Genomic DNA, 18,400 nt, shown 5'->3' with positions numbered 1-18,400 from the left:
GGTCAGGCCATTCTTCCTTAGCATCTCATGGAAGCTAGAACATCCGTGAAATGACCTCATCCGACCCCTCGCCGATGGGGAATCTAAGACCCAGGGAGGGGAAGGGCCCTGTCAGTGGTCACTTACTTTGCAGTTCTTAGAATCACCATGTCCCACATGGGACTGCCATCTGTCGAGGGACAGAGGAGTGGACAGCAAGTGTCGTGAAGCCTGACCCCGGGAGCAGTGGCGGGGGGATAGTCCCTGAGGACGCAGGTGTATGGAGCTTATCACAGAGCCCCAAGCTCCTCCCTCAGGAGGCAAGAGCGTGTCTGGGTCAGGTCCCCAGAGGCCACAGGTCCAGCAGGTGTCACCTGAAGGGCCTCAGGGGATCTGTGGCCTCAGCATAAAGAGGGACCCTCGACCTTGGAGAAACCCCACCTGAAAGGGCTTTGTTGCATTGGTGTCCCAGGAAGGCAGATGCACCTGAGAGACCCAGCCACCCCCGGGCCAAGTCCTAGTCCTTCGCGAGCTGGCCATGGGCCCCAGGCAAAGCCCTTCATGTCTCTGTACCTCAGTTTCCATATCTGTAAAATGGGGCTAATACCTACTACCAGACAGCATCTTATGGTTATGTAGTGAGTTAATGATGTGGAAATGCCTGACCACACTAGATATTGAGCAGAATGTTGCTCGAGTGGGAAGCTGGTGGGATAGATCAAAAGGGTCTTGCCTTGTGCCTCTGGTTTCCAGAAATTGAGTTCTTCTACCAGGAACTGGCAGCAAGTACTCCCCTCTGGCAAAGAGGGCAGAGCCAGGTTGTAGCCTGCTTTCCTTAACTGCCGTCCAGTACCTGGGGCAGGTCCCGTGTGACTGTCAGGCTCCTGTGGGCTGTAGTCCCACCAAGCAATGGGCTGTCAGGTCCAGGGCCATGGTGGCTCCTGCCCTCGGTGGGCTTTCTGCCTAGAACCCGGGCGGCCCACAGTGGGTACATGGAGGGCAGCCTCACCCCACGGTGATCAGATCCCCTCACTTAGTCCTTCTCAGGCTGAACTTGGTCTAGATGATGGCTCAGCTTCTGAAGTCAGACGCCCTGGTCCCGACTCAGACACCGTCACACACTGTCACCTTAGGTGGGTAGGGTAGCTCGGCTTCCTGGGGCTTGAGCATTCATATCTGTAGGGTAGAGCTCGGTCGTACCCCGAAAGGGCTTGCGGATAAAACAAGATAGTGTGTGTGAAGTGCTGGGCACAGAGCGGGAGGTCTGTATCTGGCAGCTGTTATTCTCGTTCCTTGAGAGGTTGAAGGATAAATCCCATAAAGGGCCATCATCTAGAGAGGGACCACCTGAAAAGCAGCTCTCCAGAGGCTGCTGAGGGGCGGGCTCTGCTCCCCCTGTGCTGTGGGGCTGCGGGGAAGGAGTAGCCTGCCCCTGTCCCTCCCTGGGGACAGGCTGGGGCCAAGGCCAGGTTGAGGCCTGTAGTGGGGTGTCATTGCCTTGGGGCCTTGTTCCCTTTGCAGGAGGTTATATTCAGAGCTTCCCTTCTGGTTCCCTAGAGTTGAAGAGGACTTGGACCAGATTCTGAACCTGGGGGCTGAGCCCACACCCAAGCCCCAGCCTAAGCCCAAACCGCCAGTGGCAGCCAAGCCAGCACTACCCAGAAAGCCAGCTGTGCCCCCCAAAGCAGGCCTGCCTGAGGCTTTGGCGGGGCAGCAGAAGCAGCAGCAGCAGATTCAAGCCATGGACGAAATGGACATCCTACAGTATATCCGGGACCATGATGCACCTGGCCAGGCTGCCCCCAGCCTCTTCTGACCCTCCCACCCCTGTACTGGCCCTGGGCTAGCAGAGCCTCTCCCCCGAGGGGTGTATGGCAAGGTGGGTACTCTGCCCTGCAGGACCAGGGCCTCAATTCCCAAGGCAGGGGCAGGTGCCCAGGTCAGAGGACCCCCTGTACCACCTTGTTTTGTTTTTGGTTTTATTTTTGGGCCTGCAAGGTCACAGTACCCTGCAGGGCACAGAGAGAGGTCACCGTTAGAACTGGAGTCCAAATTGTCTCAGCCACGTGGATGTGGAAGGGAGAGCACGTGAGGTGCCTTGCTAACCAGGAGCTCAGCCCAGCCCGCAGGATGAAGCGAGACAGGAGGGACCCAGGGAGGCCCTACTCGGGGCAGGGAGGGTGTGTCCATCGTGCCCACTGCACAGTAGGGAGGATGTGCCCAACCTGGAAGGAAGGGTGGTGTCCCTGAGCAGTGTGGCTCCTGGAGACCTGTGGGCTCTGAGAGGGTCCCCAGGAACAGATGCCGAGTGGTGCTTGGGAGAGCCTGGTCGGGTGGGGCGTCCCTGAGCTGCCTCTGGTCATCAGGTGCTAAGCAGGATACACTTTCCCTTGCATCCAACCTGAGGGAGACATGAGGCCCAGGCCTGCCTCTCTGGAGTGTGGGCGGCCTGACAAGCCCCTGGTCTTCCTCCCTCCTCCTTGCCCGGGGAATGCCTGGCCAGACCACAGCCACCATGGGGCTCTGGCCAAATGGCCAGTGTCCACCACTGCAGCTCTGAGCAGAGCAGAACTCTGCTGGGCCTGCAGCTGGGGTGTCCCTCCTACCCACAGTGGGCCTGGGATGCTCTCAGCTGCGGCTTCGAGCACTTTCTCCCGCGGTGGGCACTGCCAGGCCTTGCCAGTCTCCCAGATCTGCACACGCTCTCCGGCCTTTCAGCAGCGGGGACCGCCTTTCTAGGGAGAAGGAGCCCTGTGCCAGAGCAGGGCCCGTGCCTTAGCCTTCCCCTGGACCCCCACGCCCCGGCACTCGGTGCTCAGGAAATTCTCAGTGAATGATGTTTAATAGAGCAAAGAATATCTTTTTAAATATACCCTTTGTGTTCAGAACTAGTTTTTAATGAAACACAGTTTTTAATGAACTACAACCACTGTTGTCCCTTGGCCTCTTCTTGACAAAGACATGGGAGAGGGTCTGGAACCAGGACCCCAGACGCTTCCCTGATGGGGCGCCCTGACCAAGCTGATTGTTCGCCGCCATCAGTCTCTGGCACCCCTGCTGCTGCCCTGGGCCTGGGCCTGGGCCTGTGGGGCTGTGGGAGCCCTCCCTCTGCTCTGTCCTGTGTCTCATGCACCCTGGCGCCCCCGTCGGTCAGCTGTCTGGTCTGAGAAGGCTGCCCTCCCCCAGCCTAGGCCAGAGTGGCAGGAAATAGGCAATTGTGAGGTCTGAGAGCTGAATGCCTTCTCCGCTGCCTTACCCAGGCTCCAAGGCCTCTCTCCCCAGGGCTCTGCACGGGCTCTGGGGCTCCTAGTGCCTGCCACTCCGCTTCCCTTTCACTGCCAGGCCTTCATGCCCCGAGCCCAGGAGACCTCAGAGGCAGTCAGTGCCCAGGTGAGGGCTGCCCCCTGTTCTCCCTCCTATGCCGGCTCCCCACCCACCACCACCTCTCGCCAACTGTGATGGGGGCTCAGCCTGCAGGCCTGGAAGGGGTCACGGACAGAACCTGCCATCCTGGTGGGGGTTCATCCGCAGCAGGCTGGCCTCCCTGGAGGCCTGGCACCACCTAGACACTTGAGTGAGCATGTGCACGTCCCCAGATGATGATGCTCAATCTGTGGTTGGTTCTCCACCACGGGTCTGTGACCTACTGGTGAATTGATGACGCCCAGTGATCCAATAAAGTTCATTTCCGTGACTCATTCCAGCATTTGTTAATGGTGTTTTTTCCGCGCCTGGGCTGATGGGAAATACTGGGGGCAGGGCGGGGAGGAGGGCAGAGAGTATCCTGTTACCAGTGGGCTCAGCAAGAGGAGCTGCCCTTGAAGGACCCTCAGGTCTTCCACGGCTCTACCCAGGCTCCCAGGCTAGAAAGCAGTAGCTTTCTAGGAGTTGAAGCCAAAGGGAGGATTCCACTATGTAAACTGAGGCAGAGGGGCTAGAGGCCCAGGCCCCACAGGGATCACTGAGTCAGTAACTGGCCAGCCAGGACCCTTGGATAACAGTCTGGAAAGAGAATGCTTCCCTTCTCCAGATGTGCCATCTCCTCATAGTGGCGACTGGCCTAGGCTTGGACCCATCTTAGGGTCTTTAAGCTCTGACATCAGACAGCCCTTCCATATAAAGCCATCCATCCGCACACAAACCTGTCCTGGCCTCCGCACCCCTGCTGGAGCTCAGGTTCTGAGATGCTGCTTTGTGCCTGGACCCCAGAGGTCCTGCGCCGATAGCTCTGCATCTGACAGTCACTGGGGAACCAGGAATGGGTCCCCAGGAGCCGGGGAGCCCCCGAGCGGGACCAGGTTGTGGACCAACGCTGACCTCCTCCCACCACTTGGCTTTGGGCCTCGTAACCAAGCTTGAATTGGGGTCTTGGCTCCCAAGGACAAACAGTTGGGCTCTTCTGAGAAGGAGCCTACAGCTGAAAGTTCACCACACAAAGTGAGCCGAGGGGCGGGATTTGAGGCGGCCTTCTTTGTTTTGAAGCCCCTATGAGCTCCATAGACAGGATGTGCCATCTGTGGCAAGGGTCCCCTTCCTTCCAGCATTGTTCCTCTCAGGAAGCCAGGAACTCCAGTTCTGCTGGAAAGTCCCGATGCTAGCTCATGCCCTGGCCAGGCTGCGCAGTGGGGCTCACCGGGGAGCGCGCACCCTTCTGAGTCCCATATTCACGTCGGGGCAACTGTCTGGAACCTCCCTCTCCTCCACGAGCTCTGGGGGCTGCCCCAAAGCTTGAGTCCTCATGCTGGATGCAGACAAGACGGCAATAGTCCAAGCCCTTTTCAGGGCCCCCTGGCCCCTGACCAGCTGCCCCCTTGGCACTGTGTTGATACGCTCTGTGGGGAGACTAAACACCCAGCAGTAGGCCTGGCTTGGCCTCACCCCTAGAATCTCCAGGGAGGCCTGGTGTGGGAAATCCTGTTCAGTTGTCCAGCTCGCCCACTGTCCGGCTGATCATATCCTGGAAGAGAGAAGGGCCGTGGAGCTGCTGTCCCCCAGACAGTGGCCCTGACTGGGCGGCAGGCACCTCCCAGGGCTGCTTGGTCTTCGCGTGAGTTGATGGCTGCCCAGACCAGGTGTGGCCAACACTCAGGGCCTTTTAGAGTGACTGACCTTTCAGTGTCGAGTTTTGGAGGGTACAATTCAGCTCCAACTCTGATCACTCCAAACCGTTCCCCAACAGCACCCGGAGGCCTCGGGGGAGGGGGGGGGGATAGTTACCAAAGGACCCTTGGAGGAATCGGCCATCAGGCTCTGAGCATGGAAAGATCGAGGTTTCAGTCCAGCTGGGCCCTGTGGCACCCTCTTACCATGACCCACCGTGCCAGGTGAAGAGACTTCCCCGGGTTCTCGTGAAGGGGCCAAGTGGACTATGATGTGCTGTTGGTGCTGAAGGAGTCCTCGTGGGCTGATCACCAGCGTGTCCCAGAGGGACCCCTGCCCAGGATGAGCCGAACGCTAATGGGAAGCGGCGGGCGGTCAGAAGGCAAACTCCGCTCAGCTCAGCCCAGCATCCAGGCTGCCAAGTGCTGGGCCCCATGCAGCGTGGCGCACGGGACCACGCGATGAGCATAACCTGGAGGACCGGTGCTAACCCCCCTCATGCTGACCTCAGGCTCTTGCTCTCCGTGACTCCAGCCACGGGGAGAGCTGAGCGATTTCACTCCTCAGGATAAACCACAGCCCCTGGAGGTTATGGGCCGAGCTTGTGGCCTCATAAGCAGGGATCCCCACTGACTGCGTCCAGGGGCGCCGATGCTTCTCTGCCAACTCAGCAGTTAGCAGCAGCGTCTAAATTGTTTTTAGATTTAGTAAAGCCAAGTTAGCTCCTCCAGCCCGCCGGCCAGTCATGCCAGAATCCAGCACGAAGCAGAGGGAAGCCCGGACCAAGTAGGAGGCACAGCTCGGGTGCTCCGGGGACACAGGGAATGAGAGATCCCAGGAGAATTTCCTGAGCACCTACGGGGTCCGGTGCCCTTCCCAGGCTCCAGAGAGGTTGCAGAGATGGAAAAACATAAGCCCTTAAAGCTAGGTCAGCTGTGAGCCACGCGGAGCCCCTAGCTCCAGTTCTGTTCTCCGGGCCTCCTGCCCAAACAGCAGGCGCAGCTGAAAGAGGCACCTCCTCCTGGCACCTCTCTTCCCTCCCCTCCAGCACCTGCCAGCACAGTGTTGCGTGCACCCTGAGCCCAGCTTCCCGTCTGCTGTGGTTTTGAGCAAGAGGAATGTATTCCCTCTCAGCTCTGGAGGCCAGAAATCCGAAATCAAGGTGTTGGCAAGGCCACTCTGCTCAGGCTCTGGGGAGAATCCTTCCTGGCTTCTTCCAGCTTCTGGTGGTTGCTGGCACTCCTTGGAGTTCCTTGGCTTGTAGCTGCGTCACGCCCATCTCTGTCTTCTGTGTCTTCTCTGGTTTGTGTCCAAATTCCCTCCTCCTGTAAGAACACCATCCATTGGATTAGGACCCAGTATGATCTCCTTTGACCTTAATTACATCTGCAAAGACGCGATTTCCTAATAGAGTCCCGTCCACGGGTCTGGGTGGACATGAATTTGGGGAGGACGCTGTTCCACCCTGTATAGTCACTAAGGGCCTGGGACCTTCCCACAGGCTGAGTTACTTGATAGCAGAAGCGGTGATTTCTGCCCCCTCAGTATCCACTCTGGGGCCTGGCAAAGACCTTCTCCAAGGGCCCGTTGGGTGCCATCTGGTACTTATCATATAAGGTTTGGGAGACCCTGGAATCGACCTGCCACTGACAGCAATCTCAACCTTTGTCATCACTTGTGATCAGAGATGGGAGCAGGACACACCAAGTGTGTGACTTGTGGAGTTTCACGTCCTTCCCCACTTGGCCAAGGTGTGGCCTTACCCTCCCTGGGTATCAAGCCTCCTCTTCCCCAGGCAATGGCAGGCCGAGAATGGGTCAAAAAACTTCCTGTCCTGAACCACTGGCTTTAGGGGTAAGCTCAGGCAGGCAGCATCCCTGACCTGTGTAGGCCGTGGCCCCTGTGCCATCCCTGCGGGCTCTAGGGGTATGTCAGCAGTACCCCGTCATCTCCACCCCGTCTGTATGAGGGAGGGAACAGGGAGGGAAGTGTCTGATGGCCACCTGCCATGTGCCAGAGTAAGAGTTCTCTCATCTGCAGCTACCACCAGCAATGTCGAAACCTCTTTTTTTTTTTTTTTAATTTTTATTTATTTATTTATGATAGTCACAGAGAGAGAGAGGCAGAGACACAGGCAGAGGGAGAAGCAGGCTCCATGCACCGGGAGCCCGATGTGGGATTCGATCCCGGATCTCCAGGATCGCGCCCTGGACCAAAGGCAGGCGCCAAACCGCTGCGCCACCCAGGGATCCCTACGCCACCCAGGGATCCCAAAACCTCTCAATCAAAAATTGTATCTCTTTATTGAATAAGGAAACTTCAAAACTTCCTTTAAAAAATGACTCTTTGGAACAACCGGTGGCTCCAAATGGAAAGTCAGCAGTGCTCTGAGCAGTCCTGGCTAACAGGGGCCCACGTCTCCCTTCCTAGAGGGTCCCACAGTGCAGGTGGAAGGCTTGCTGGTGGGGCCGCAGTGCCTTCTGCTCAGAGCCCTGGCTCAGGAGTGGCCTGATGGCTTTCCCGGGCAGCTGGCCGCCAGGGCTGCCCTCCCACTGTCTCCCCATCATCTTCCTGCCGGGCCTCTGATGAAGCTGGTGGTGGGAACCGGCCTCCAGAGCCTGAGAGCTGCTGGCCCACTCCCCAGCGCCCGAGGGGGCCTCCCCTGCTTTCTCCAGTTGGTTTTCTTCCCTTGTGAGATCTCTCCCAACTTCTCCACATGTGTGGTTGGGCTTTTTCTCTTGGCTTAATAGCCATTTTGCTGATTTTTCCCAGCAGGTGCTGTTGGTCCCAGAAGGTGATTCTTCTAGGTGAAACAGCAGAACAGCTGACTTCTTGTCTCCCTGTTTCTCAGGCCATCGGGGGCAGCAGAGAGGCTCTGCAGGATCTGCTGGTGGCCTGAGGGCCTCGTTTTATGGCCCGATGGCCTGGGATTCTCATCAGGCTCGTCTGGTTTTACGGGTGGCCCTGGGATTGGAACCCTGCCCCTGGCCCCCGACTGTAAAACCCATGGGCATGGGAATGGAAACTGTTTCGGCACCTTGGTGAAAGCCTGGCAGTTTTTTCAAAGTCAAACATGAATTTACTGTACGCCCCAGCAATTCTACTTCTACGAACATACCCAGAGAGAAAAGGAAACAGATGTCCCCACAAAGAGTGTATACGAATGTTCAGACCAGCCTCATTCACCACGGCCAAGAAGTGGAAACCATCACCAAGCCCACGAGCCGGCGAACCGCTAAGCACAATGTGGGCTGGCCACACGATGGAATACTATGCAGCAATAAAAAAAGAACAGAATGGGTGATTCTATTTCTATGAAATTTCCAGAAGAGGCAAATCTGTAGACGCAAAGTAGACAGTGGCTGCCTCAGGCTAGAGGTGGAAACAGTGACTGCAGATAGATACAAAGGCTCCTTTTTGGAGTGGCTGAAATGGCCTAAAGCTGGTTTGTTGTAATGATTGCACCATTCTGTACGTTTACTGAAATTCTTTTACTTTTTAAAGTGGGTGAATTTTAAATTAAAGTATGCCATTAAATTATACCTCCATCAAACTGTTTTAAAAATCAATGAGTGGGATCCCTGGGTGGCGCAGCGGTTTGGCGCCTGCCTTTGGCCCAGGGCGTGATCCTGGAGATCTGGGATCGAATCCCACGTCAGGCTCCCGGTGCATGGAGCCTGCTTCTCTCTCTGCCTGTGTCTCTGCCTCTCTCTCTCTCACTGTGTGCCTATCATAAATAAAAAAAAAAAAAAAAAAAAAAATCAATGAGTGGAGCATGAAACAAGCAAGCCAACCCATGGGCAGCCGGGTGCCGTGGCTGAAAGTGCAGGGCAGCTCCCTGCTCTCCTACCTGCTGGCTGTGTGGCCCTGGGCCAGTTACCTACCCTCTCTGTGCCTCGGTGTCCTCACCTACAAAACGGGGGTAATGATCTGCTGCATTAGGATAAGTATAAGGAGAAAATGAGCTCGAATTTGTAAAGTTCTTTGACCAGTGCCTGACGCCTAGTACACATATGTGAAGAACTAACATTCCAGGGCATTGTGACTCAGTTGGTTGAACTACAAGTAATTCTAGGATTCAAGTGCTCCTTCTCTTCATCTGAGAGTAAGAGCCGGACCTTTGGGGAAGAAAGGGGAAGCCGATGAGGCTTGCCATCTGAGGGCGTGCCGTCCCATGCCAGCCTCTCGGCTCATCTGACCACGGTCTGCCCATCTGCCACATGGGGCAAGTCAATCTGCTCTGCCCACCTCACGTGAGGTGGGGGTCACGGGAGACATCATATGTGACAGATATGCCATCTGAGAGCCACAAAGGGACCTGGTGGCTGGGGGCTCTGAGATGTGGCCAGGGTCCTAGATCTGGATGGGCCATGGAAGGTGACCGGAGGAAGGGCAAATGGAACATGCTGGAAAGGAACCTCTGGAGAAGACGTCATTCTGATGAGGATTACTAATAACACCTGCAGGGCCATGGCATCAGGGAGCGCATCCCAGCACACCCCACACCCCAGACCAAGTACAGCTTTCCCAGCACCATGGAGACAAGGAAATAAACACATTACTTCCCTCTGCTGGCCCCTGACCTTTTGTTCAGAGCAACTGGCTGGGCAGGGCTGGGGAGAGAAAGTGGGGTGGAGAGAGGTTTCTGGGCTGTGAAGAGGGCCTGAACGTGATACCCCTTCCTCTTTATGCCTTGAGCCTCCTCCAACTTCCTCATCTCCCAGGACTGGGGGTGGGGTTAGTACATTCCCCTTTGGAAAGAAGCCACACCCACAAAGACATATATGCAAATGCTCATAGCACTGTTATTCATAATAGAACCAGCTGAAGGAAGGAACCGAGTAACCAGGAGCTGGTCAACAGATAAACCAACAAATACACCCACACTGTGCAATACGGCTCAGCAAAGAAAAGGAAAATGCGGACAGATATGTTGTCATGGTAGGTCTCAGAAACAGACTAGGTGGAAAAAGCTAGGCCCCCCAAAACCGCATCTTGTGCGATTCCATCTATAAGAAATTCTAGAAAAAGCAAAACCATAGCAACAGCAGATCAGTGGTTGCCAGGGGCTGGGGCTGGACAAGGGTGCCTGAGGAAACTTTCTGAGATGACAGAAACATTCTAAAATTTGAGCATGACTATAAACAAAACTCATTACATTGTACACTTAAAACAGGGGAATTTTACTGTATGTGAATTATACCTCCAGAAAGCTGTTGAAAAAGGAACCAGGATACGAAAACTAAACATACTCTTAACCCTCCAATCCAGCAATCATGCTCCTCTGTATTTACCCAAATAAGTTGAAAACTTTTCATCCACACAAAAACCTGCACACCTGGGTGGCTCAATGGTTGAGCATCTGCCTTCAGCTCAGGACATGATCCCGGGGTCCCCGGGAGGGAGCCTGCTTCTCCCTCTGCCTATGTCTCTGCCTCTCTCTGTGTCTCTCATGAATAAATAAATTTTTTTTAAAAAAACCTGCACACCAAGGTTTAGGGCAGCTTTATTCATAATTTCCAAAACTTGGAAGTAACCCATTAACCAAGATGTCCTTCAGCAGATGAATAGATAAACAAGCGGTGATATATCCAGACAATGGAATATTACTGAGCACAAAAAAGAAATGAATCATTGAGGTACAAAAAGAACTTCCTTCTACGGATGAACCTGAAATGCATGTGGAAGAAGCCAATCTAAAAAAGGCTCTATGCCATGTGATCCCAACAGTGGGACATTCCATAAGGGGCACAAGTATGGAGACAGTGAAAGGATCAGTGATGACCAGGGACAGAGGGAAGAAAGATGAACAGACAGAGCATGAGGAATGCTGAGGGCAGTAAGATCACTCTGTAGGATGCCAGGATGGTGGATACATGTCATTCTGCATCCAGGCCAACCCATCGATGTACAACCCCAAGAGTGACCCCTAATATAAACCCTGGGCTTTGGGAGAAGATGTGTCTGTGCAGATTCATCATTTATTCATCATTTATAACAAATGTACCACCCTGGTGGGGAATGTTGATAATGGGAGAGGCTGTGTGCAGGCAGGGGGGATAGAGGAAATCGCTGTACTTCCTGTTTAATTTTGCTGTGAAATAAAAATTGCTCTGAAACATAAAGTCTATTTAAAAAAACAAACAAACAAAAAAAGGAACGACAAGTTGGGGCTCACCAACCTAGAAGACGCCTGCTGCTCCAAGAGGTCAGCCCGGCCATCCAGACAGTGCCCCACCTTCAGTGACATCCTCCACGGCCTCTCTTCTGTATGATTTCCATCTTTCCTTTTTTCCTCCTTGTAGCTGTCCTGGACAGGTAGATGGAGAGGATTTCTTGTAAGATGGAGCAGTGCCTTGCAGAGGTGGGTGAGCTCTCCTGAGCAAATCATGGAGCAGCACGTCCAGGTTTTGCTCCTTTTGTCTTCTCATGGAACGAAGCTGAGAGGCCTCAGTATTAGGAAATCATGCCAGGGGCTCTCCCAAAGGCCTCTACAAGGTCCAGGGACTTGGGTTACACAAGCTGTCAAGAAAATGAGCCTTCCTGGGAGGAAACTCAGTGGTCCACCTGGACCCTGGGAGCAGACTTTGAAGTCTCAGTCCTGCCACCAGCTCTCCCTTTGGGCTGGAAAATGCATTGGATCTTTGCTTGCTGGGATCAAGGAAGTCCTGTTGTGTGGCTCTCAGGGGCAGAGAGCCAAAGACTGCTCACACGGCCCTGTTAGAACAGCAGGTAGGGATGCTGGTTGGGGCAGGGCCAGGCCTCTGCCTCCCAGGAGAATCTCATCCTCCTGTGGCACTGGACACATAGGTAGGTGTTTTGTTTTGTCCCATGGTCACCTACAAGCGGATAGGCTACATGGTTGCATTGGAGGAGCTTTACCCAGGGTACCTCATTTCCCCTTAATGTAAGCCTAAGGTGCTGCTAATAGGTGAGAGGCAGCTCCTGCTGTTGTTCCCACCTGTTCCTGAAAGAATTTGTTTCTTGGCATTGGTGTCTTTGGGCTGAGCTTGAGGAAGATGCCCTTAGACATGAGGCTCAAGGGTCCCAAGTTTAGAGAGAGAAGAGGGAGCCCAGAGTCTGAATCCTGAATCTAGGTCCCCGGACTTGCACGGAGATCAGAAAAAACATACTGTAGAGGTGATGCGGCCCCTGGGCAAGCTCTCCAGCCAGCCCTCAGGCCTGCTCCTCCCCCTCCTGGAGGTGGATCCTCAACCCCACCTGCACTCATCTCTGAAATGTCCTGCGCTCTGGTGGGGCTTAGCCCATTGTAATTATTCTGGTTCTTCTATGAACATGAGTTTGCTCATGTTTTTCTAATTCTTTTCAAGTTAATTTTGATCATTTATATTTTTCTAGAAAATTGTTCAAGGCACCTCGGTGGCTCAATCAGTAAAGCCTCTGCCTTCAGCTCAGGTCATGATCCCAGGGTCCTGGGGTTGAGCCCTGTATCTCCCTCTCCCTCTGCTCCTCCCCCTGCTTGTTTTCTCTCTCTCTCTCTCTCTCTCTCTCTCTCTCTCAAATAAATTTTAAAAAAAGATTTTTTAAAAAGAAAATTATCCAGATGTCAAATACATATCATGCTCTTTTATACCTTTAAATATTGTCTTCATGCTGCTGGCTATAGTGCAATTTTCATTTCTGGGTTTTTTTCTTTTTTTATTCTTCTTTTTAATTGGTAATATTTGTCAGAAATTTATTCTGTTTATCTTTTCAAAGAACCAGTTTTTGGTATGAAGGATCTATTTTACTTCTTTTCCATCTAATTCATTAACTTCCACTTTATCCGTTTCTCCTTTTTTGTTTTGTTTTATTTTTTTTTTAGTTCTTGTTTTTTTAGAATCACATTTTTAATTTACTTTTCCTTTTTTGTTGTTACTTTAAAAAATATGTATGACTACAGAATTTTCTCTGGCACAGTTTGGGTCACCTCCCACAGATTTCATAATCTTCACATTTTCATTAATTTTTTAGAATTCTAAATTGGAAGTTTTTATTTCCCATTTAAAAGTGACGAGCTATGGTAAATACTAGCAATGTTGATGTGTTTGTGCTTTTGCTTCCAAGGTTTTATCACTATTATTATTATTATCCCTCTGTGATTCATTTCTAGTCTTATTGCATATGATCTGGGAATGGGAATCTGTATGATTTCTGCTTTCTATAATTTGAAATCTTTCTTTATAGCCTAACACATAGCCAACTTTTATAAATGTTAAATGGGTATTTTAAATTCTACAAGTAGAATATATAGAATTTTTAAATTACTAATTATGTTTCTCAGAATTCTATATTCATATTTACTTTGGGTCTACTTGACCCATCATTTCCCAAGGGGCATGCCACTGTCAAGATTGTTTTGTCTAATTTTCCTAGGAGTTATTTGGTGCCAGTCCTGGCTGAGGATCCCCAGCAGCCTCTGGCCTGGTCTTAGAGAAGGTACTAAGGGCTCCTATGAGGATATGACCTCAAATCATCGACTTGGACTCATCTGGATTTTGTCTCTGAACTTATGCACCGAGCTTGCCTTTTCTGTGGCTGGCAGCATTATCTTCACTGAGATGCCTGGCTTCAGGGCCGTGGGCATCACTGTGGACATTTACAGGATTTCCCTCCAGCTAAGAGGCAAGGGAACAAAAGGTCCTGCCCGCAGAGGTTTCCATGCCAAGTCAGCAGCCTCCACCTGCCAGAGGTCCAGGTGCCCTGGAACACCTGCGTCTCTTGGATGGCCATCCGTTCTCTCTGGTCACCTGCCAGTCAGACCAGCAAGAATTGGTGGTTTATTTTTCCTCTGGCCAGGCAGGCCCAGACATAACCATAAAATTTGTGTCAAATTGCCAGGAACCCTAGATAGCTAACACAATTTTGCAAAAGAAGAATAGCATTAGGGACACCTGAATTCAGGCTCAGTGGCTGAGCATCTATCTGCCTTCGGCTCAGGGCGTGATCCCAGGGTCTCGGGATCGAGTCCTACATCAGGCTCCCCACGGGGAGCCTGCTTCTCCCCTTGCCTGTGTCTCTGCCTGTCTCTGTGTGTCTCTCATGACTAAATAAATAAAATCTTTAAGAAGAAGAAGAAGAAGAACAACAACAACAACAACAACAACAACAACAACATTGGAGGATTCACACTTTCTGATTTTAAAACTTGGCTACAGGGATGCCTGGGTGGCTCAGCTGTGGAGCATCTGCCTTTGGCCCATGATCCTGGAGACCCAGGATCAAGTCCCTCATCAGGCTCCCTGCATGAAGCTTCTTCTCCTTCTGCCTATGTCTCTGCCTCTCTCTCTCTGTGTCTCTCATGAATAAATAAATAAAATCTTTAAAATAAATAAATAAGTATTTAAAAAATAAAAACTTGCTACAAAGCTACAGTTATCAAAATAGTGTAGCAGGAACACAAAGTGATGCAGCCACTCTGGAGAACAGTTTAGAGGTTCCTCAAAACCTCATGACCCAGCAATTACACTACTAGGTATTTACCCAAAGTATACAAAAATACTGATTTGAAGGGACACATGCACCCCAATGTTTACAGCAGCATTATCAACAACAGCCAAATTATGGAAAGAACCCAAATGTCCACCAACTATATATATATATATATATATATATATATATATATATATATATCCTCTTCTTTATCCATTAATATATGGATATATATGGATATATATATAATGGAATATTACTCAGCCATCAAAAAGAATGAAATCTTACCCCTTGCAATGACATGGATGAAGCTAGAGTATATTCTGCTAAGTGAAATAAGTCCATCTGAGAAAGATAAATACCATATGATCTCACCCATATGTGGAATTTAAGAAACAAAACAGATGAACATAGGGGAAGGGGATAAAAAAAGAGAGGGAGACTTATCTGTAGATGACAAACTGAGGATTGCTGGAAGGGAGGTGGACAGGTGATGGGCTAGATGGGTGACAAGTGTTAAGGAGGTCACTTGTGATGAGCAATGGGTGTTATATGTAAGTGACAAATCACTAAGTTCTACTTCTGAAACCAATATTACACTATATGTTAACTAAATAGAATTTAAATTGTTTTTTTTAATGTATAGCCAAGTTTAAACAAAATAGTGTGGTACTATGGATGGACATAGATCAGTAGAGTGAACTAAGAGTCCAGAAATAAACCCATACATCTATGGTCAGTTGATTTTTTTTTTTTTTGGTCAGTTGATTTTTGACAAAGGTGCCAGGAGCATTCAATGTAGAAAGTCTCTTCAACAAACGGTGCCAGAGGGGATATCCACATGCAAATGAATGTACTTGGATATTAACTCCCATCATGTACAAAAATTGTCTTCAAATGAATCAAAGACCTAAATAGATATAGAAGCTAAATCTATAAAATCCTTAGAAAAAAACCATAGGGGTAGATTTTTATGACCTTGGATCTGGCAATGGAGTCTTAGATATGCCCCCCAGAAGCACAAGCAGCAAAAGAAAAAATAAATTTCATTTAATTCAAAATTAAAGGCAGTCGTACTTCAAAGGATGCCACCAAGACAGTGGAATGTCTATTCAGAGAATGGGAGAAAGTATTTGTAAACCATATATCTGATAATGATCTAGAATCCAGAATGCATAATGAGCTCTTACAACTCAACAATAAAATAAAACAAATCAGTTGAAAATGCTCAGAGGACTTTGACAGGCATTTCTCCAAAGAAGATATATAAATGGCCAAGAGGCACATGAAAATATGCTCAACACCAGTAGTCATCAAGAAAATGCAAATCCGAACCACGATGAGATACCCCTTCACACTCAGTAGGATGACTTTCATTTTTTTAAATATTGGAAAAATAACAAGTTTGTGAGGCTATGGAGATATTGGAACCCTTACACACTGCCAGCAGGAATGCAAAATGGTACAGCTGCTGAGGAAAAAATTTAGTGGTTCCTTAAAAAGGTAGACAAAAAGTTACAGTAAGGTCCAGCAAATCCTCTCATGGATATATGCCCCCAAAGAATTGAAAAAAAATGTTCAAACGAAACTTGCACGAGAATATTCATGGTAGCACCATTCATAAAACAGCTCACAGATAGAAACAACTGAAATGTCCACCCGCTGATGGGTGAGTAAACACAATGTGGTATATATTGTTTGGCCAGAGAACATCCACACATGAAGTAGTGACATGTGCTCCAACGTGGATGAACCTTGAAGACATTAAGCCAAGCAAAAGAAACCAAGCACCAAGAGGCCACATATTGTATGAAACCATTTATATGAAATGTCCAGAATGGAAAAATCCATAGAAGACAGAAGACAGATTTGTGGTTGCCAGGGGCTGGGGGCTGGAGAAATGGGGAGTGCCTGTCTCATGACTATGGGCTTTCCTTTTGGGGTGATCAGAAGTAGACAGTCATGATGGGCATACAATGTTGTGAATATACCAACCCACTGGATTGTATGTCTTAAAATGGTTAAAATGGTAAATTTTACATTGTGTGTATTTTAACACACACACACACACACACACACACAAGTGTACCCAGGGCATGCTGGGAAATAAGCCCAGCAAGGAAGTTGGCCTTGCCTGCCGGGCCAAGAGGCAACGGAATCACTAGCTGATGGGGAGCAGGCAGTGGTGGGGTCCGGGGGGGGCCATGGAGGATGGAAGGCATGAAGCAGGTGGAGGAAGGGAGGCAGCATGTTTCCACAGCTGATGTTGAAATCCTGGTGGGAGAGGCTGCTGGAGCGCAGGCCCCCCAGGTTTGAGAAGCCCGTGTGTGTTCGTGCGTTTCCTGAGAATGATATGGGCCAGGGCTTGTCTTTCTTGGCTGCTTCTAAACCAAAGACAAGCTCTCCCCTGGTTTGGCAGGAAACCTGTGAAGTTATTGCCAGACATCTGTTTCATTTTCCTTGGCAACAGAAGACATCCTAACAGATAGGCTCAAGGCTTAGAAGTGGGGACATCCATAACGGGTTCTCCATCTCTCCCATGGGAGTTGAAACCGAAGCACAGAGGCTCAGGTTGAGAGAGGGACAGACCTGGGCTGGGGAGCATGGAGCCCCTGGAAGAAGAAATGAGCCAGGTGGCGGGGGAGGGAGGTGGAAGGACAGCAACAGGACCAGGTGAGGCCCAAGCAAACTCTGTAAAGCCCGAGTGTGGAGCAGCCCCTCATGGGGGATGGGTATGGAGGTGACCGTCTCCCCTGTGACCTGCTTGATTTCTGAAGTGGAGAAACTGGGAGCCCAGTCCAGGAAAAAGGGCATGGGCTTTGGCATCTGACAGGCTGGGTTGGAATCCAACTTGCTTACATCCTGAGTGACCTTGGGCAAATCTCTGTGGGCTCATTCATAGGAGGGGAAATAAGATCCACCTCATAAGTTTCTTGCTGGGATTAAGTGCAGGAATGCACTTGAACCGTGAGCAGAGTATAGCACCCTAGAGGGGGTCCCTGAATGTATCTGAATCCTCAGGGAACCAAGCGAGCGAGGAGGCTGCTGTGGCAGGGCCTGCCCATTTCTGCACCCCTGACCCCTCATTTCGAACAGCAGGGGGGCTGGCACTGACTTTCTGTAATTTTATGACTACACTCCAGTCCTAGGCTGTTCCTGAGGATTGTCTGGAAAGAGGGCAGTTTATGGGGCACCTGGGTGGCACAGTCGGCTAAGTGTCTGCCTTCAGCTCAGGTCATGATCTCAGGGTCCTGGGATTGAGCCCTGGTGTGGGGCTTCCTACTCTGAAGGAAGGGCCCGCTTCCCCATCTCTCTCTGCCCTCCTACCCCCCACCGCCCCGCTCATGCTCATGCTCTCTCTCAAATAAATAAATAAAATCTTTAAAAAAAAAAAAAAAAAAGTAAGGCAGTTTATATAAGGCCTGAGACACACAGGGTGTAGACTGAAGAGCTCTTCATTCTTCAGCTGAAGGTCAAGGAATGAAATGGCCACTGAAGGGCAGACAGCCACTCCTCAGGCCATCCCCAGCCCGCCCCGGATCAGGCTCCCTAGGGAACAGGGGTGGGAAAAATAGCTCCCGATATGTTCCTGCCTTCCAGCACTCTCTCTGAGTTTCTCAAACCTGTAAATTCTGATGAACTGCTATTTAATTATTTAAACATTAACAAGGCCCATGGCAGTCAAATCCCATAAAGAGAATCTGCAAGTCCCGGTCACTTAGGAAGGTTTCGGCAGTGGTGGAGGGGGGGTTGAGGGGTGCTACAGAGGACCCCCCGGAGAGCATCATAGTCTGAGTGCTGGCTGGCTTAGGCCCAGCAGGAACCCATGATGCATCTGCTATCACTGTGTCCATTTTAGGGAGGTGAAGGGACTCCTGTGAGAAGGTTA

The 18,400-nt window shown here is 50.8% G+C and overlaps 1 protein-coding gene and 1 long non-coding RNA gene across 2 annotated transcripts in view; one reads left to right on the top strand and one right to left on the bottom strand.

Moving 5' to 3' along the window:
- The window catches only part of HS1BP3 (HCLS1 binding protein 3), a 33,204-nt gene extending 29,527 nt beyond the window's left edge, over positions 1 to 3,677 (top strand). Inside the window, exon 7 of the mRNA XM_025454557.3 lies at positions 1,537 to 3,677. Coding sequence (XP_025310342.3) covers positions 1,537 to 1,795 — 259 coding nt within the window. The 3' untranslated portion in view covers positions 1,796 to 3,677. The remainder of the gene's footprint in view (positions 1 to 1,536) is intronic.
- Positions 3,671 to 9,154, bottom strand: LOC112664754 (uncharacterized). The gene is made up of 3 exons (XR_003139949.3): positions 8,964 to 9,154; positions 8,198 to 8,349; positions 3,671 to 6,404 (listed from the first exon to the last, which is right to left on the bottom strand). It is a non-coding gene; the product is annotated as an uncharacterized LOC112664754 (long non-coding RNA).
- Between the last annotated feature and the right edge of the window lie 9,246 nt (positions 9,155 to 18,400).

The sequence above is a fragment of the Canis lupus genome, chromosome 17 (assembly GCF_003254725.2).
Source record: "Canis lupus dingo isolate Sandy chromosome 17, ASM325472v2, whole genome shotgun sequence".
In the NCBI taxonomy this organism is placed as follows: domain Eukaryota; kingdom Metazoa; phylum Chordata; class Mammalia; order Carnivora; family Canidae; genus Canis; species Canis lupus.
Note: the sequence above shows the minus strand (reverse complement) of the source record. Positions and strands in the feature narration are given on the sequence as shown.